General features: G+C 46.7%; 1 protein-coding gene across 3 annotated transcripts in view; it reads right to left on the bottom strand.

The window, feature by feature from the left end:
* The window catches only part of LOC122383748 (dedicator of cytokinesis protein 7-like), a 649,924-nt gene that overhangs the window by 278,671 nt on the left and 351,580 nt on the right, over positions 1-19,673 (bottom strand). For all 3 annotated transcript variants that reach the window (XR_006256886.1, XR_006256885.1, XM_043370493.1), the window contains exons 22-23: positions 13,857-14,113; positions 4,320-4,519 (exon numbers count right to left, since the gene is read on the bottom strand). Coding sequence is in view for 1 of the 3 variants with exons in the window: in XM_043370493.1 (XP_043226428.1) it covers positions 4,320-4,519; positions 13,857-14,113 (457 nt within the window). In the remaining 2 variants the exon portion in view is untranslated. The remainder of the gene's footprint in view (positions 1-4,319; positions 4,520-13,856; positions 14,114-19,673) is intronic.

The following is a 19,673-nucleotide window of genomic DNA, read 5'->3' as shown; positions in this document are numbered from 1 at the left end:
GGAACGATGCCTCCTCTGCCGCTCCGTACCTATCCGATAATCCGACGCCCCTGTAAACGTTCACTGAAGGCCTGGGTTGCCGCTGCGTCACGTTGACGCTTATAATGTCTCCAAAACTAGGTTGAAGAGAGGAAAACGTGAATTGAACGCGAACACTTGTCATTTAAGAAGGGCAACGTATGATAAAGTATATGGGCATCTGGTTACATCTTCAGATGATCGAACAGAATAATCAGGTATATGTTTCTTGTCTAGGTTTTGTCACAAATTATGGGGGGGGGGCAAAAAGATACTTTTGCCCCCCCACGAGTTTGCCAGGGGGGCAGCTGCCCCCCTGCCCCCCGAATCCGCCGCCCCTGAACGAGAATGTGAATATTAATATTATAATTTAGAAGACAAAGCGAAATAATGACTTGAATAAACGAGATGATGGAAAAGGGAGGGAAATGCACCGGTCTGTTGTTTGAAACAACCCAACCCGCGCGCAATTCGGATCGGAGCAACCTAACTAATGCGGACCGTGGCAGAACACGTCCGCACCCGTCGGAGCCTAGTCGCCGAATGTGTTTTTTTTTTTTTTGAATTTTGCTCCCGACAGGCCGAGGCCCTGGTCGGGGTAGGGGACGGCAGCGCATCCTATTGTAAAATTTTGCACTACGCATGCGCAGTTGGGGTCCTCGGGTGCTAAGCTCCGCCCTTCGGCATATGACGTCACACGTGTGACATAACCTCGAGCAAAATCTTTCAGTTTTGCGCAAGAAGAAAATAGTAGCTTCAGGAGGCGAACGTGGCCCAGATTAAAGTTTACCCTCTCATATTTCTGATTGCAAGTGGTTAGTATGGTGTTTTTTTTTTGCTATCATTATCTTTCTTTTCAGTGGCACATTGGTATTGACCACATTTGAACGCATTTTACTCAGGTATTGAACGAAACCCACCAGTCCATCCGCGCCACGGTTCGCCGCGCGTCGCGTGGCCCTCGGCTTTGCGTGCCGGCGGAGAGGGGGCGGAGCCAGGCGGCCGACGTCATCGCATATGTGACTTCACACTCTGCAAAATATTTTGCGCGGACCCGAACACGGCCATGTAGGTATCAGGAGTTTGTTTACATTAATGGTATAGCCCATCATTGTCAATTGGTCAACATTTTTGGATCTTTTAATTCGTTAAGTGCTTGCTGAATGTAAGGCATTTATTTTAATCGTTTAATTGTTTTTTGAATGACCTCCTTACAAAATTATACTTTTCATTCATGTATTTTTGTTTTAGATGAATTTTCGGCCACGGGCCATGATCACATGAAGTGCGAGATATTCTAAATGATGAGACTAATTATCAGAAGCTTTCGAGCAATCCCACAGCCAAAAACGAAGCAAAGACGAAACAAATCTTCAAACAAACTTGCAAAGATAAACTTCCAGAGTCACTCATCAAGGACTTGACTTCAACGAACGCGAGAACGCCGGTCTTTTATGGTCTGCCCAAAGACCATAAGCCAGGAGTCCCTCTTAGACCCATCATTTCCAGTTGCGGTGGCCCCACTGAAAAAACGTCTTGGCTACTAGAGCGAATCTTAAACCAACTTCTCGACAAGATACCTGCTCATCTAAGAAACACAGATGAGTATCTTCGCCGACTACGAGAGCAGTACCCAGAGCACCAGCTGCCCCAAGACGCCATACTTTTCAGTATAGATGTGACAAACTTGTACGGCAGCATCCCTCTCAATGATGCTGTATCTGCTGTCGCCGAGCTTCTAGCGGAGCATGAAGATGATATCGACCTGTGCGGTCTATCCACGGAGGACGTCACACGACTTCTGACTCACGTTCTGGAGAACAACACCTTCAGATTCGATGACGACCACTACAAACAGCAAGTGGGGATCGCCATGGGGAACAAAGTGGCCCCTCCTGTGGCCATCATCTTCATGCACCACTTCGAGCAGAGCGCCATCAGAAACGCGTCTCTAAAACCAGATTTCTATGGCAGGTACATTGACGATTGCATAGGAGTGTGGACACACGGTCGCGAGAACCTTCTGAGTTTCATTGACTATCTCAATTCAATTCATCCAACAATCAAATTCACTCTTGAGGACAGCTTCTCTTCTGGTAAAGTAGCCTTTCTGGACACGCTAGTAACGGTAGATAACAATTTCAAATATTCAACAGAACTGTACATCAAGCCCAATCATTCAGGCATCATCATTCACCAAACCTCATCACATCCAATGGCCACGAAAAAGGCTGTAATACGTTCAGAGTTCCTACGGGCTATGCGAGTGTCCTCTGATACAGCCGCCACCTCCCGCTCCTGTCAAAAAATACAGGACTTATTTGAAGCCAACGGCTACCGGAAACAGCTCGTGCGACGACTTCACAGAGAGGTCGCACAAAGCTATAGGGGGGACTCAGATGCAGGAGGGCAACCCTCTCGACGCAAAAAAGAACCCGACTCTCTGGACGGATACTTAACTCTTCCTTACATTGATGAAGCTGTAAACGCCAAAGTGAAATCCATCGTTAAAAAGTCAGGCCTAAACGTACGCGTAGCATGGCGTAACACTAAAACTCTCAAAAGCGCTCTAACTCGTTCAGCTTTCTCTCAGCCACAATGCCCGTCTGGCACACGGACATGTCATGCTTGTGAGTCTGGTCTTAAAGGTAAATGCTTAACTTCTGGGGTAGTCTACAAAATCACCTGTGCGCTGTGCAAAGGGGGGAGGATGTCACATACGTAGGAGAGACAAAAAGACCCATCAGGCTGCGATTTAACGAACACCTTAGAAACGCTAAAAACAAAACACCGGATACGCCCATCGGAGATCATTTTACCGCCACTCATCAGGAGTATCTTGACACTTCAGGGAACACACCTTTATCGGTAGAAATCCTGCAAAAGACAAGTGACCATCCACACAGAAAAATATGTGAATCTATCCAAATTCGCAAACACAGACCGATTCTCAACCGAAACATATCTTCTTGGCACATTTTGTAGCTGTTATCACTCGCCGCAGACATCATGACGGACATTCATAAGTCATTAATTCATACCCAAGTATTTTGTGCCAAATGTGTATCATGGAAAGCAAAGTGTTACCTTTATAGTGATAGGATGAGGTTAAGTGTGTTTTTTCATGTTTCCATGCAGATATGTGCGAATGTAACGATTACTTGAGTGTACCCATTACCAAGTGTGAAAGTGCCTGTCATTCTTATCACGCGAAAAGTAGAAAGATAGAAACTGACGATGATTCGACTTGTACCTAATTTGTATTTTGACTTCCAATATTCTTATATTTGGCATTCATGTGATCATGGCCCGTGGCCGAAAATTCATCTAAAACAAAAATACATGAATGAAAAGTATAATTTTGTAAGGAGGTCATTCAAAAAACAATTAAACGATTAACATTTTTGGATCATGATAACACACTTAACCCTGTCTTGACCGGACTCGAATGACTTGAATTGGAAGAAGGTTTGATGGTTCAGGCATGAATGAGATTCAGGGTTCAAGTTATTGTCGAAACACCTCATGCAGATGACTTGAACCCACATCCCAGTTAAATAACTGACCTGAATATTTCTTAATAGTTACACAATATATTTATAAGTGTTTTTTTTTTTGCAATGCAAACAATTTAGAGATTCCCTGATTTGTTATTGTTACCTTATTTTAAAGTATTACCTTTCAATGCTTATCGTATGTTTTGAGAAAGTTTGAAGAGTTTGTTTGCTAATTCCCTGAATTCGGTACCTAGTCGGTATTTCCCCCTATTTCTGAAAATCGTTTGGGTTTCGGTATACTCGTACTTTCAGTGGTTTTGGTCGGCATCGGTTTGGTATCGGCCTCCAAAATTTCTGAAATTGACATCACTATAAGCATTGGAACAACTTCTACCAGAAAATATATTTTGCAGTGGCTAATATTGCTGTTATTACAATTTGAGAGCCTCTGAGTGTCCAAAGTTTGAATCACATGCTGATACTTTTTTGTACAAAATCAAAAATACTGGCATGCTACCGGCAAGACATGCCAGATACCACGAAAAAAACCTGCGGTAGTGAAAAATTACCGACATGCCGGTAGTGCGGCAGGGAAATTTGGCAACTGTAATTAACAACAGTTATCGCCGAGACACCCAAACACTGTTAGCTGTATTATTCAACAGCCGTCACCGGGCTAGAAAAAAGTGTAAAATTCATACACAGCCGCCATCGGGTGAAACAAACTGATCGACTACAATATCAATCGAAACTTTGCTACGGTTCGACTGCTGGCTATGAATGTCGATTCGGCGCAGAACTCACCTGCTGCACCCCATCCAAACATCTGATCCAGACTGTCCAGCACGATCGGCACCAGGGGCAGATAGAGGAGTGCCACGCGTGCGCGCGCACACTGCTCCTGGAAGCGCGGGTCGGCGTCGTGCCAGGCCAGCAGACTGCGCACCAGAGCGACAGCGCGCCGCTGCGTGCCTGGGCCGCTGCCGCCGCCGCCGGTCCGTCCACTGCAGCGAGCAAAGTCAACACACCTTCAGACCGCCGTCAAACTTCGACAACTTTTGACAAACCACGGTGCATGGCTCAGGAATGCATAGAGCCCTACAGCGACACGGAACGGCGCAAACGTTCTTTTAACATTCTTCCGCTAGCATGTCCTCAGATTTCACGTAAGGTCCACGGTTTAGCCTGCAGGGGACATAAACAGCCAAAATAGACGATTCTGCAGAAACAATTTTCTGCAATAGCTTTTGGCTCTAAACTTGCTCGAGCTTTCTTTCACCAGAATCGCGTTTCTCTGGTCAAGCGCATCAAATAAACTACCTATAGTATGATCTGAGAAGGTCGCTTTATACGAAAATTAATGGAAATTTGACCTAAGATCATGACCTGACCGGAAAAAGTTCGTGATGCATATTAGTCGATTCGTATCGTCGAGCTTGAGACATCAAAGGTGTTTTCATCGCTCTAGCATGTCTCTATCAAAAGTTATAACCGAAAAACTGTTGCATACCTTTCGCTACCTGATATGACCTCAGACGTTCGTCCAAAAAGGCGCCTTTTAGTTTTCTCCCGTTGACTTATAGGTAATTGAAGAGGTCGCAAAATTGACGTGACCTTAGGTCACCGATATCGCTATTCTGTGATGTTTATTTTGTTCATACTGCTACTCTTTTTATTCATTCATACTCTTTTATGAATTACTCCAAGTTCCAAAGCGCTCCGATACCTGGTGTAGCCATGGTAGGCACTGAAACATTTTCTGAGGTGAGGTCACTTAGCTGACCTGGTGACCTAACCTTGACAGAACTTGGTCTGAAACTTTCACTCACAACAAGTGTATAAAAGATGCTGATGTGTATCAAAAACGGTGGCGCACCGTTTTTGAGATATTAGCGAAAAACTGCAGCTGGTGTTAATGCACCCCTTCCCCATCCCCATACAGGACGTGGGTTAATAGAAGTAGTGTAGCATGGATGAACAGGTTTGGCAAAATATTGAGTAAACGCGTGCACTCGCGTAACATTAGCACTAATGGATTGTCACACATTTGATATACACCCGGCTCAGGGCCATGTAATACCGTTTCAGCTTACGCTTACGTCATTAAATTCAACGCTACAAAGATGATATTTACAAAGATCCATTGGGATCATAGCTTATAGGTGCTCAAAATGTTAACTTTCTTGCATAAGAAGTTATGAATACGAAAGTATGGTTAGAAACAAACAATCTTATACAGAGGCCATATTAGTAAAGGGCATCCAGTTACATTATACAGAACACAAAATAAAGGAGGCTCATGAGGTCACAACTTAGAGAATTGAGTGACATGAAGATTGTTCACATACCAACAGAAAAGTTTGCATTGACAATTTACATAGAGGTAAGTCAAAGTAATGACTAATGAACAATACGTTACTAGGTACCTACCACATCACAATTCATGTTAGAATCTACATAATGATAAGACAATCTTGCATTAGACAACCATGAGGCTTTCCAGTTTCCAGCTAACACAATTGATTGATAAACAATAAAAGATGGTACTGACACATGTGGCTTGGCTAGGTAAAGGTATTTCAATCTATTGAAAGAAATATTTGATAAAATAAACTGAGATAAACAAAAGTATAACCAGTATAACGCCTTTTGGGGCGACTAACGGAGCGAGCGAGAGGGTGGGCCTTGCACGTGCGAAATTTCGAGGGGTACCTCCAGCTGACTTGTGCACGGCAACGTACTAACCCGTCTCTAGCGATGTGCCAAATTTGAGCACAATCGGCCCAGCCGTTCTCGAGATCTGGAAGCGGCACCCTGCACGTGCGCACGTGCAGAATGGGTCCCAACTGACTTGTGCACGGCACCCTACTAACTGGTCCCTAACCGTGTACCAAATTTGAGCGCCATCGGCCCAGCCGTTCTCGAGATCTGGAAACGACCCCTGCACGTGCGCACGTGCAGCAGCACCCCAACTCTGGCACATGGATATGCATTACCTAGTGGGTGCCTACCTACATGCCAACTTTCAGCGCAATCGGCCAAGTAGTTACCGAGATATTGCAACAATTACAAAACTGACACCTCTTCGTTTTGCACGTGGCACGTGCATAAGGGGTCACCCACATGCATCGGGAATAGTCCAATACTTGGTAGAAGGAATGAAACTACCCTACAAAAATTACCGCGTGTAAATCGGTCAAGTGGTTGCTGAGATATAAGCGTCGCAGAATCGTGACCATGAGTGTAGATGGGTAGCCATACGGCTTCCACGGTTGACAGTGATGGCATCAGTCATCTTTTTGCAAGCTCGTTAAAGATTTGGACTATACGAATGGAGTACGAAAAACGTCATCTCATGTAATGGCCTTGGATATATACCGTAAAATGATTATTCAGTATCTAAATAGAGCTCGTGACGTCATTTCAAATAACAAATGACTGTTCTACAAACAAACAAAGTGTTCTACCTTCAAGTATAATGAAAATAAATAAAAAATCAAACTGGAAATTCAAAAGTCTGGAGTTTTTTTTTTCTCAAAAGAATGTTCATTTTTTCTGCCTCACATAATTTTACCATACGGTTGTTTGTAAATATCATCTTTGTAGCGTTGAATTTAATGACGTAAGCGTAAGCTGAAACGGTATTACATGGCCCTGAGCCGGGTCAGTGGCGGATCCAGGGGGGGGGGGCATTTAGGGCCATGGCCCCCCCCCAAAGGCCTAAAGTGGCCTGTTTGCCCCCCCCCCCAAAACGTCAGAAAAATTGCTAAGAAAATATACCTTGATGGAGATTTTTAGCCACTTGGTGAAGTAAAGCTTTCCACAGCATAATGTGTAAGCAATATGGTAGCAGTGAGGGTCAGTCAAAAGCTGCGCGAGCGGAGTCGACCTTCAAAAAAAGACTGTTGTTGGCACCTGTTTATGGCGCTGCAGCTGGCAGTTGGCGGTGTTTCGCGTGGTGTGGCATCACTGGCGGATCCAGGGGGGGGGGGGCATGGGAGCCTGAGGTGCCGCTGACAGGCCCGTGGTACCCTTGCTAGGCCTGTGGTGCCCCTGGACCCTGGCAGGCCTGTGGTGCCCGTGCCTCTGGCGGGCCTAGGGTGCCCCTGCTAGGCTGCTAATGCCCCTGGGACCTGACAGGACTGTGGTGCCCCTGACAAGCCTAAAGTGCCCCCAACAGGCCCGTGATGCCCCCGACAGGCCCAAGGTGCCCCTGCGTGATGCCGTGATGCCTGCGAGGCCGGTGGTGCCCCTGCGAGGCCGGTGGGGCCCCTGACAGGCCCATGGTGCCCCTGCGAGACCGGTGGTGCCCTGCTAGACCGGTGGTGCCCCTGCGAGGCCGGTGGTGCCCCTGGCAGGTCTCTGGTGTCCCTGACAGACCTGGGGAAGCCCCTGACAAGCCTGTGGGGCCCCTCACAGGCCCGTGGTGCCCTTGCTAGGCCTGTAGTGCCCCTGGCGGGCTGGTGGTGCCCCTGCTAGGCCGGTGGTGCCCCGGGCACCAAGGGGGGGGGGTCATGACCCATGTGGCCCCCCTTGGATCTGCCACTGATACATAATATATTGATTTGTAAAGACGTTATGGCTTATGCAATTGCAGGCACTTGGTATCCCTCACTTATCCCTCATTGGGGGCTCTGGCGGGCTCCTGAGGGCCCATGTCTATCTCCGGGAGCCCTAGACGGGCTCCTTTTGGTCCTTCCAGTCCACTATAGCATAAGAGGTCTCCACGCGAGTCCTATACATCTGAGGGCGTACCCTGACGTCTGAGGTACCCAACTGCAGCTCCAATGGTCTCTTACACTGGCGGATCCAGGGAGGGGGCATTTAAGGCCATGCCCCCTTCCCAGAGGCCTAAAGTGGCCCGTTTGCCCCCTCCCCCAAACGATAATGAAACCTAGTTCAATCAGTGCGTGGCCCAGGAGCAGAGTTAGACAAGGGGTGTTTTACCACCTCCCGGCCCGCAAAGGGACCCAAGCACTGACTCGAAGCGGGTTAACTGGTCGACAAAAGCAATGGTAAGTGTTTACAAAGTAATATAAAGGCATGGGTCGGGTGGGCTACCAGTTATATATTTTTCTTTTTAGTTAAAAAAAATATTGATAGTGTCAGGGCTGTGACGAAAAATAAGTGGCCTAAATCCGATGAGAAAACAGGATTTGGGGGTACCCTAGGTTTGGCTCCTGCATGAGTTGCCCCCCCCCCCAAAACGCAAGCCTGGATCCGCCAGTGAGCCGGGTGTATATCAAATGTGTGACAATCCATTAGTGCTAATGTTACGCGAGTGCTACAAGTGCGCCTTGCATCTTTATTTTATTCCGACTTTTCAAAAGAATCACAACATCTTACGTTATTAGTCTGAAGGGCCTATAACGGGGAACCTTTTGGAATCATTACGGTTTTAGTCAAATTAAGATTTTTCATTGGTTAAACGATAATGACGTAATAAAACAACATTACCAAAACGTGAGCTAAAAATTTCGTTTGTCTTTTATTGGGAGACTCTCTCATAACGACAGCACAGCATGGCACCACACGTGGCACGATGCCAAAAGTAAGTAATCTGAAGAAGTTGATGCCATTTTTGAACTTGGAATTTTATTTGGAAAGTATTAGAGGTTGGTTGCTATTCTTACTATATCGAAATTGTGTTGCACATACCAATAGCTCATACGAGCATTTTGGATTGGGTTTTCATACCTGGTAGAAGTGGATTGCTGGATTATTTTGAGCAAAACTGACCTATTTGGCTTCCAGGTTTGATTTCCTAACATCTGTCCATAGGCGGCGGAACGGGGGAGGGAGTGGCATCAGGGCACCGTGCCCCCCCATAGATTTTGGCATTTTAACATTAGCCCTACTGGCGTTGCATGGAAAGAATGGGACCAAAAGTCTACAGTGCCCCGCTGCCACTGCATCTATCTGTACTGTTTGTTCATTGAATTAAAGCCTGTTGATGAGATTGTCATCAGTGCTGTCATGAAAAAGTGACAATTGGTCACAAAAAGTAGCAATGTGCATGTTCTTTGTTTATTTTTAATGTAGTACAAATGTTGTTGATTTAAATTCAAATTTAATGATGATACCTAATGATTACAACTGGTCTTAACCATGTCCACAAGTGACAATTCTCAATTGTATTGCACTGTAAGGTGTACAATTATGTAGGAAAGGGTTTCATTGGCTACATGTTGTCGTGAGATCCATACAGATCATAGGTCCTCCACAAATTTTTGCCCGCTGGTAGGGTGACCGGTTTTGCAAAAAGTTTCGAAAAGTTTTGCTCCCCAGGTCTAATCTAACGTATTTGGGGGTGCTGATCACGAAGCCGGCGGAAAAAATAAAAAAATCGATTTTTTTTTTTACCGCCCCGGCTCTTTGAATATTTCCGGTTTTCTCAATTTTTGCATGTTTTTGAATAATATGATGAATGTAATGAAAAAATATTAACAATGTATCGCTAAATGCATGTACCAGTCGATTCGGTATACAGCGGCGTCGAAATCGGCACGCCGCCTGCTTCACCGGCCTCGCAGGAAAGCATAAGGCTCGGAAGGTTTGCGTTAGTTACCCGATTCTCTCCATAGATGGCGCTGGCGTAGCCGCCCGCCGGCCGGTCGTTGCCGTGCCGTTCACGCCCCGGCGGTCACTTGCGACCGTCGTGGTCGTTATGCTACGTCTATCAAAGCACGACAGAAATGTTCACTTCATTTTTATGTTACTTCAGACATATTTTAGACCTAATGTTGAATTGGATAAATGACTGTCGTGAATTGGCGAAATAGTGGAGTGCGCTTGGGAGCCATTTACAGTAGCTAGGAACGTAGGTGGATTGATATAAGTAACATATGACACTGCGTTCACTGTTGATATGAAGTTTATTCACACTTTGTAGTCGGGTGACATGAGAACAAAGTGACTAACATACCTTGTGTACGACACATGGATGAAGCTAATGCTACTTTTCATTTTGTTTCGGTAGGCCCGTTTGTTCAGAGCGTAGCCGTCCTGTTGGTCTGCACCTGTTACAGCTGTGACTGATTCGGTGGTCAGCTTTACAGCCCTTTCGGTGGATTGGGTATGGCAGGGGACCCCCGTTTTAAGGGGAGTCTGTAGAAAGTCGCGCAGCTCATCCTCGCTCATGCGTCGTACACAAGGGGGCTCAATGTCTCGGCCCTCGTCAACCGCTCGCTGCACGTTAACCAGTTCCATATAGTTGTTCGCTTGAACGTTAATTTCCGGCAGCCGGAAGTGCCGAATGGGCTGCTGCTGTGGCGGTGGGGGTGGCAGCTTTGGCGGCGGTCGTGGTGGTGGTGGTGGTGGTGGTGGTGGTGGTGATGGCCGCCGCCGTTTCAGACGCCGCTGCTGCTGTTGTGGCGGCGGCAGCGGGGGCGGCGCCGGCGCCGGCGGCGGCGGCGGTGGCGGTGGTGGTGGTGGCGATGGCCGCCTCCTCTGTCGCCGCTGCTTCTGCTGTGGCGGGGGCGGGAACGGCGGCTGCTCCTGTCGCTGCCTTTTTTGACGAATGCTCTGGATTATGCGGACTGCATCTGCCCTAATGCCATGATTTTCATCGCCGAGCATGGCGAGCAGCACATTTTCCTCATGAGCCATGTAAGCATTCCTCTCGACGCTACTTTGCATGCACGCCAGCGACACGCCAGTGAAGTTCAGCCGCTGGCGGCGCAGCTGCTGGCAAACGCGTCTGAAACGGCGGCGGCCATCACCACCACCACCGCCGGCACCGCCGCCACGACCGCCGCCAAAGCTGCCACCCCCACCGCCACAGCAGCAGCCCATTCGGCACTTCCGGCTGCCGGAAATTAACGTTCAAGCGAACAACTATATGGAACTGGTTAACGTGCAGCGAGCGGTTGACGAGGGCCGAGACATTGAGCCCCCTTGTGTACGACACATGAGCGAGGATGAGTTGCGCGACTTTCTACAGACTCCCCTTAAAACGGGGGTCCCCTGCCATACCCAATCCACCGAAAGGGCTGTAAAGCTGACCACCGAATCAGTCACAGCTGTAACAGGCGCAGACCGACAGGACGGCTACGCTCTGAACAAACGGGCCTACCGAAACAAAATGAAAAAGTAGCATTAGCTTCATCCATGTGTCGTACACAAGGTATGTTAGTCACTTTGTTCTCATGTCACCCGACTACATAGTGTGAATAAACTTCATATCAACAGTGAACGCAGTGTCATAATATGTTACTCAGATCAATCCACCTACGTTCCTCGCTATTGTAAATGGCTCCCGAGCGCACTCCACTATTTCGCCAATTCACGATAGTCATTTATCCAATTCAACATTAGGTCTAAAATATGTCTGAAGTAACATAAAAATGAAGTGAACATTTCTGTCGTGCTTTGATAGACGTAGCATAACGACCACGACGGTCGCAAGTGACCGCCGGGGCTGTGAACGGCACGGCAACGACCGGCCGGCGGGCGGCTACGCCAGCGCCATCTATGGAGAGAATCGGGTAACTAACGCAAACCTTCCGCGCCTTATGCTTTCCTGCGAGGCCGGTGAAGCAGGCGGCGTGCCGATTTCGACGCCGCTGTATGCCGAATCGACTGGTACATGCATTTAGCGATACATTGTTAATATTTTTTCATTACATTCATCATATTATTCAAAAACATGCAAAAATTGAGAAAACCGGAAATATTCAAAGAGCCGGGGCGGTCAAAAAAAAAATCGATTTTTTTATTTTTTTCCGCCGGCTTCGTGATCAGCACCCCCAAATACGTTAGATTAGACCTGGGGAGCAAAACTTTTCGAAACTTTTTGCAAAACCGGTCACCCTACCGCTGGATCCACAGAGATCATAGATCTGACCCCTAAGTTTTGTCGAGAGATCCATTCGGATCATAGATCCAACCCCTGAATTTTGTCGAGAGATCCACTCGGATCATAGATCCAACCCCTCTATTTTGTCGAGAGATCCGCTGAGATCATAGATCCAGCTCTCGGATCCATGCATACGTCTGCCAACACGTCTGTTCATGCGGTAAACAGTGATGGTTGGTACGTTTAACGGTACAGTGCACTGCAGGGCACATACGAGTACATTCGCACACATTGGGTGAAACGTGATCATCAGTTGTCAGTATTTGCTTTTGCTAGGAGGTATTTTTTCAGTTCAAATTTTGAGGCATTCCTCATTCTAGTGGGCAAACTATTCCACAACTTAGAGCCATGATATGACAGTGAATATTTCATAAAAGCTGTTCGCGGAGCAACCAGATCTAGGTTATCCGACTGTCTTGTCTCACGGTCAGATCTTCTACTTATAAAGAGCGAGGATATCAATGGTGTTGTAATCTCCGGAAAAAGCAGACACTGACGAATTATATTCAATACAGCAATACAGTTAGATACCATTCGTGACCTAAGATGACCTCAGGGCATAAACAGGGGTCACGGACACCATTTTCATGTTCAGTGTGTCTAAACCACTTGTAATTCAGTGTTTGGGAGTGTTTATCATGTCTTTCGTCCAAAAGAGGCGCATTTCAATTTTCTCCCATTGACTTATAATGGGGAGGTCGCAAAATTGACCTGACCTTAGGTCATCGATATCAAAATTCTGAGATATATCTTTTGTACATGCTATTGCTCTTAGCAATCGCTGAAAGTTTCAAAGCGATCGGTCACTCGTTGTAGCTATGACAGACATTGAAACTTTTTATGAGGTGAGGTCACTTCAAGTGACCTGGTGACCTGACCTTGAATGACCTTCGTCTGAAATTTTCACAACATGTGTAGAATTGATGTATGATAAGGTATACCAAAAACGGCGGCGCTCCGCGCCGCCGTTTTTGAGATATTCGCGAAAAACCACAAAACTCTGAGTGCATTAATTAAATACCCAGATTTCTAATGTAAATATTTCTCTGCAAGTGCAGCAGAGAAAAATTTACCCCTCTGGCGGTAATTTTACACTTATGAGTACCGGTATCCCGATTTCTCCGGATATAAAAACCCGGACAGAAATAAGTACACACCATTTATTTTGGGTCCCTGTACACCTATGGTTCTTTTGACATACATTATAGCAAATGTACCTGGCATGGGTTTACAGTACCATGCAGATTCGGGTACCATTACCAAGAAGAGAGGGCACCTCTACCTAACAAACCAGAATCGGTGGTGTAGGGCTACTCCACCAGCATGTTTTTCTACCACTTGTTATTGAAAAACAGGTACCTATAACATGCATCAACTCGTAAGGGTGACAGACGCCTCGTGGCCGGTTGCTGCCGTTCCAGTCGTGTCAGTGGACGGCGCTGAGGGCCGAACGGGATGCCGTATACCTATGAGCTGTGACTGACCTGGGTGGCAGCGTGGCCCGCAGCTCCTGCAGCACCAGGCCGGCCAGGTAGTGCTGCTGAAGGAAGTGGACGCTCAGCTCGCCGAAGCGCGGCCGCTCGTTAGCCACCAGCGTGGATAGGTAGGAGGACTGCGAGCTGGCCGAGCCCACCGACGGTGTCGGAGACGCCGCCACCAGAGCACCGCTCAGCGGCGTACAAAACGGCAGATTCAGCGAAAAGTAGTGCTCGTGCGAGCACACGATACGCAGAAAGTCCAGCTGCAATTAGGACAGTGGTTAGCTGCACAGCTGGACAGCGCAGCCACAGGCTATTTGGCCACTGTCAGGAACTCCACTGACACAGCGTACATACGCCTGAGCACCATTCGCACACCTCGCACACTCACAGGCGGCGGACCAGGGGGGAGGCCTATTTTAAGGGAATTTGACTGGGGGGGGGGGCAACCTGGAAAATTGTCTTTAATAATCCATTACCCCTCGCCCGTATTGGTGTTTTCCAGCTGCGAACGTATATGGGGGGGGGGGGGGTCCGTTGGACCCTCCCCCTTGCCGTTTCGCCAGGGATGCGGAGCCGTGGAAATTTCAGACAGCTCCGGCTCCGGCTCCGGCTCCGGAGAAAAAAATCGGCTCCGGCTCCGGCTCCGGCTCCGGGTGAAATGTCATGGCGGCTCCGGCTCCGGCTCCGAGTAAAATGATCCGGCTCCGGCGGCTCCGGCTCCGGCTTCTACTCACTCAGTACATCCCCTAAGCGATCAATTAAATACGGGTGGAAGAAAAAAGGCGATGGGACTGGTACACGTTGCTTCTGCATTTGTATAACAAGGCTATTTTGAATACCACATTGTTTTGCGCCTTGTACTGTCAAACCGAACTAGGTAAATAATTGTTTCCTCTTAACCCGCGACCTGGTGGGGGGGGGGCTATTTTTTGCCCCCCCCCCCTCCAGACTTTTCGATATATCTCCAGAACCGCTGCGCCGATCGTCACCAAACTTTCAGTACCCTCCCGGACATCAATTTTACACATTGTGACCAAAAACTTTTCCAAAGGCTATGATAGGTTGGCCGGAAATGACGTCAGAGTGACGTCATGTTCTGCCGTTTTCGACCCAAAAAAGGGTTTCGCGGGAAGACCTGTCAGGCCTATAGCTTTGCAAATACAGAAAAATGATAAGGACATAAAAGCTGTAGATTGGACAGGGCTACAAACTGCTATCTCGGATTTTTGAAATTTTTGGATTTTGACCCCCAAAAATCAAAAAATAGATTTTTTGGATATAATAATCGAAAAATCCAAAAAGTTTTTTGAATTTCGCAAAAACCGGAATATATGTGATAGTCCTTAACGCCTTCCATCCACATACCAAATTTGAGATTGATACCTCTTTTTTGGCAAAGTTATAGCGAAAAAAACTGTTCAAAATTGATGACGTCAAATTTTCAAACTCAATTTTAAGCAATTCTAGACCCCGTAGCGCAAAACAAAGACCACCATTAGACTCCCCGTGACGAGCTGCATCGAATCAATACCCATTTTATGCAAAACTATCAACTTTAAAATTTGACCTTTTTGGCCTGACCTTGACCTGACCTTGACCTGAACTTCACCAGAAAGTGACCTAAACCGTACCTGATAGTCTTATAACCAACACCATTGAGTTGAAAATGAAAAATTGGCCATAAAACATGTATCACACAACCTTAGTAAAGTTGGGCTCATGTGACCTATGTTGACCTCGAAAGGTCGAAAGGTCAAAAGTTGACCTTAGGTCACGTGATCTAAGGTCAACTTTTGACCTTTCGACCTTTCGAGGTCAACATACATATGTTTCGATGCGGATCGACGAGAGGATCACGATGGTGCTATTAGTTTGTTCCTAGCTGGGATACCTTGAAAGTTATTCGAGAAAAACTTTATATATATGTATAGTGCCGCTATTTTGACTTCCTTTTCGCTCCTGTGACGTCATCTTTGACTTGACCTGAAAATGACCTCAGTAAAAATTATAGACCTTATCCGTGTGTACCCTTTACCGTTTACCGCTTGTCGCTATCTTGCTTTATTCTCGAGATCTCGCTGTCGCTCCCGCTCGTAATAATGGACAGGTCATAAAAATGACCTGACCTGAGGTCAACGCAGGGCGATAACCACTTTTTTATTATCGCATATGAGTGACAATTGATAAGGCTTTAATCGTCATCAGACAAAATTGCAACTTTCAGTGGGGAAATATCAAGGTCACTCTTCGAAAAATAGGACAAAAGGTCACGTGATCAAAATTTTTAAAAATTGAAAATTCGAGATAGCCAAAATGTTTGTTGGTTGATTGTGAGTTGAACCATATAAAGTTTTTATCGTAAAAAACCAATAGTTTCTGAGTTATAGGCCGCCAAACATAGGGCTGCAGCGCGAACTCCAGGAATTGCCCGAGGCTATATCTCGGAAACCGTTGTTCGAAGAAAAAAATCCTTGCCACAGCTGGCTTCCCCGCCGATCACAACCCCTTACACCAGTTTTCAACGAAGAATAAAATATGATGGTGCAAATCTAATTTTTTATTTGTCGATTTGTCGTGGAACGCCCCGGAAGGAAAAAAAGAACACAATGAATTAAACGATTCCGTCCTTATTGGTTATCATAAAGGTTCCGTCCCTCCACCCCTCCCCCTTCGTTGTTTTGCTAGGATGCGTTTTTCGTCTAAATGATCAAGAGCTTTAGTAAATGAAACAGGAATTATTTCCTGCAATATTTTCTAATAAATATCGTCACAAAGAATGCAATAAGACTAAGAAAATACTGTGTGATCGCTATATAGGTATAATAAAATGAGAACCTGCAATTATTTGGGATCAAATTTGAATTTTAATGGGACCGGGGGCTGTTGTCTGCTACGACACATAGCCTTGGCTACGATCAAGGATAGAAGTATGTAATATGTTGTAGTCTTTCCTGCTAGGCTGAAACCCACCAAAGATTGTTTTTGCGTATAAATGTGGTAATGCCTATGTCTTACTCAGTGATAGGGTGTCTAATAATAAGCGGTAAGGGAACAACGCAGACACCCTGAGTTAGCGTGGCGGCTCGGGACAGGCGGTAGAGATAAAAGAGGAGGGATACTGGTAAGGCAACTTATCGCTCTAGGGGACGACGCGGCGCGCGGCGAACGCGCGCGACGGCTCGGGATGAAAGGGAGGGAGAGAGGGAAGGAGTAGGTAGAGAGAGAGAGAGAGAGAGAGAGAGAGAGAGAGAGAGAGAGAGAGAGAGAGAGAGAGAGAGAGAGAGAGAGAGAGAGAGAGAGAGAGAGAGAGAGAGAGAGAGAGAGAGAGAGAGTGAGAGAGAGAGAGACGGGGGGCGCAGGTGTTGTTTTGACGAACTGACGCTAAAGAGGGGGGAGGGGGCGCGGGGGAAGAAATGGCCTGTGGATCTTCTCTGTGTGGGGACAGCGAGGACAGTCCAGCGAGAGCGCTTGAGCATGGCGGAGTGTATAAATTTCTCTGCGTGCAAACAAGAATTTTAAGTGCTAACGAGAAGTTGTAGTGCCACGTGACTCAGACCTCCAACCGTGATACCAGTCGAGGCGCCAGAGGACACAGGACACAGGCCAGGTGAGGGTGGAGCTACTGGGAGGCAGTTGCAAACACCTACCACTTACTGGATATTGCATCTCAAGGTGTCCACTGTCCAATCCTGCCTGTTAATGTGTATGCCTGATAAACAACGATAGCTGCAGATCGATAAGGTGGCGGTCTATAGGTACTTGCTCTGCATGTCAAATTGACTAATTTTCGTGTGAAATAACTCCCGACCAATGTCATACAGTTCACATATCGATTAGCATACAGCCTGAAACACATTTCGCACAAGTTGCTCTCGCAACCAGCTAAATGTCGTATCAATGAAGTAAAAAAGCGCTGCTGAAGAGCAGCGCTATTTCTGATGCGTTATTTTTCACGAACAACGCAAAGTCTTACGTCACCAGAGGCGTCTTTGTCTCTTTATAATACGGAAACGCGTCCTTTTGGGTGGGGGTAGCGTCAATCTGGCTTCGTTCTTTTAACGGGTTCCGTCTTTCGTCTTCGTCCTTTTATGATAACAAAATTCCGTCTAATCTCAGAAATGACGGAGCGTCCCTCCGTTCTTTTCTTTATAAGAATGGCCACTGGACGCAGATGAAGCCGTGACGGTGGCCCCCACCGCTGCTGCGCTGCTGTACCGCTGGTGACACCGTCGGCGGCGCCGGCGCACAGTGTGGCCAAACGCCAGATTAGCGCGAATTTAATAAAAAAACGAATTTTGGAATTTTGACTTTTTATAACCATCAGTCGATAAGAAATTGTCCAAAGTATGTCAATATCACAATACTTTGGTTCAATGTCTTCCTTTCGGTGTCCAAAAAGCTAGCTAAAGTGGACATACGCAATGCCGGTCCCGGCTGTGCTGAAATCGTCGAAAACCCGCGTCACGTTTACAACGCATTTTTGCGTAATTGTCGGAAAGGTTTGGAAATAATTGGAGTGGCATATGACTACTGAGCCTATATTTGATAGTATACCCGAATTCTATAGGTATCCTTGGACTAACCGATGAGTTATGCTAATTTGAAAATGACCTTTTCAGACATCCCCTGAAAACACTGTCCATCTTAAAAACGTAGAGATATAAGAAAATGGCCAAAAAACTCCACGCCAAATCTACGATGAGAAGATTCGCCACACCTTTCTGGACATGATCCATTCAAGAAACCCTGCCCCAACCTGCCCCCCCCCCCCCGCGGCCTTTGGCTCAGCTTTGAACGTATCGGGTTGGCCCGCCCGGGGAGGTCCGGCTACAGGGTGGGCGCGGCGGCGGCTCCGTAACCTTACGCGGATGGCTCAACCGCTGTATTTCTAACTTGTTATATTGCAGAATACGGTCGCCAATGAATAAATCTTGGCAATTTTTTTAACCCTCGCCCATATAGGGGGTGAGGGTGGGGGTCGAAAGGACACCTCTCGGTTTTTTGCAAAAAGCTCATGTAAAAAGCGGCCGATCGCGACGAAACTTTCAGTACCCTCGAGTTTCTCAATTTTACACCTACCCTTTAAATTTCACGACCCTGACCCCAATGACCTTTGACCTGTGACCCATTTCTCGAGACCATGTTTGGCCGGAATCAAGATTGGGCGTATGTTTGCTTGCATTAGCCGCGCGTTTGCAGTCTTTTCGTGGTTTCAAGCGTCTAAACATGTGATATTATGATGTTGGTCCCATGCATTATGGTTGGTGTCAAGATCACTTGAAGGTCAGGTCAGTTCAATGACCTTTGATGACCTCGGTTCACCTTTTTTAGTTTTACATGCTTCCAGGCTAGTTTTTGGAGCTGATTTCGAATTTAGTAAGCATTTGAACATTTAGAAAGAAGTTTTGGTGCCTTCGTAACATGCAACGAAGCAGTCACTGGCGGTTGACACCTATTAATTATAAATACCGGCAGGACTGGTTGGTCTGACCTGACCTGACCCGACCTACGTTCGCGGCTAGCAAAACACCAATACGGGCGAGGGTTAATGACATGAAGGTGCTTATGGTGTAAGTCTTTGTTTTACTCCCATTGCTGAGGTTCAGTCCTATCGGCGCGTCTATTTCAGCAACCATCTACCGATTCATGTGCTTCACCAGGAGCATTCACACAGACACATAATTAGATGGTGATTTTTTTAAAAGCAAACTTTGGACAATCATAAGAATTTACCAAAGAAATTATGATTTCGTAAACGAATCCTCCTACTAGCATGCCCATCATTGCTGGGACCCACAATTTTTTGCCTCTTATTTGCGG

Source organism: Amphibalanus amphitrite, unplaced genomic scaffold, assembly GCF_019059575.1.
Source record: "Amphibalanus amphitrite isolate SeventyFive unplaced genomic scaffold, NRLGWU_Aamphi_draft 000013F_arrow, whole genome shotgun sequence".
NCBI classification, from domain to species: Eukaryota; Metazoa; Arthropoda; class Thecostraca; order Balanomorpha; family Balanidae; genus Amphibalanus; species Amphibalanus amphitrite.
This window is presented reverse-complemented; position numbering and strand designations above follow the sequence as displayed.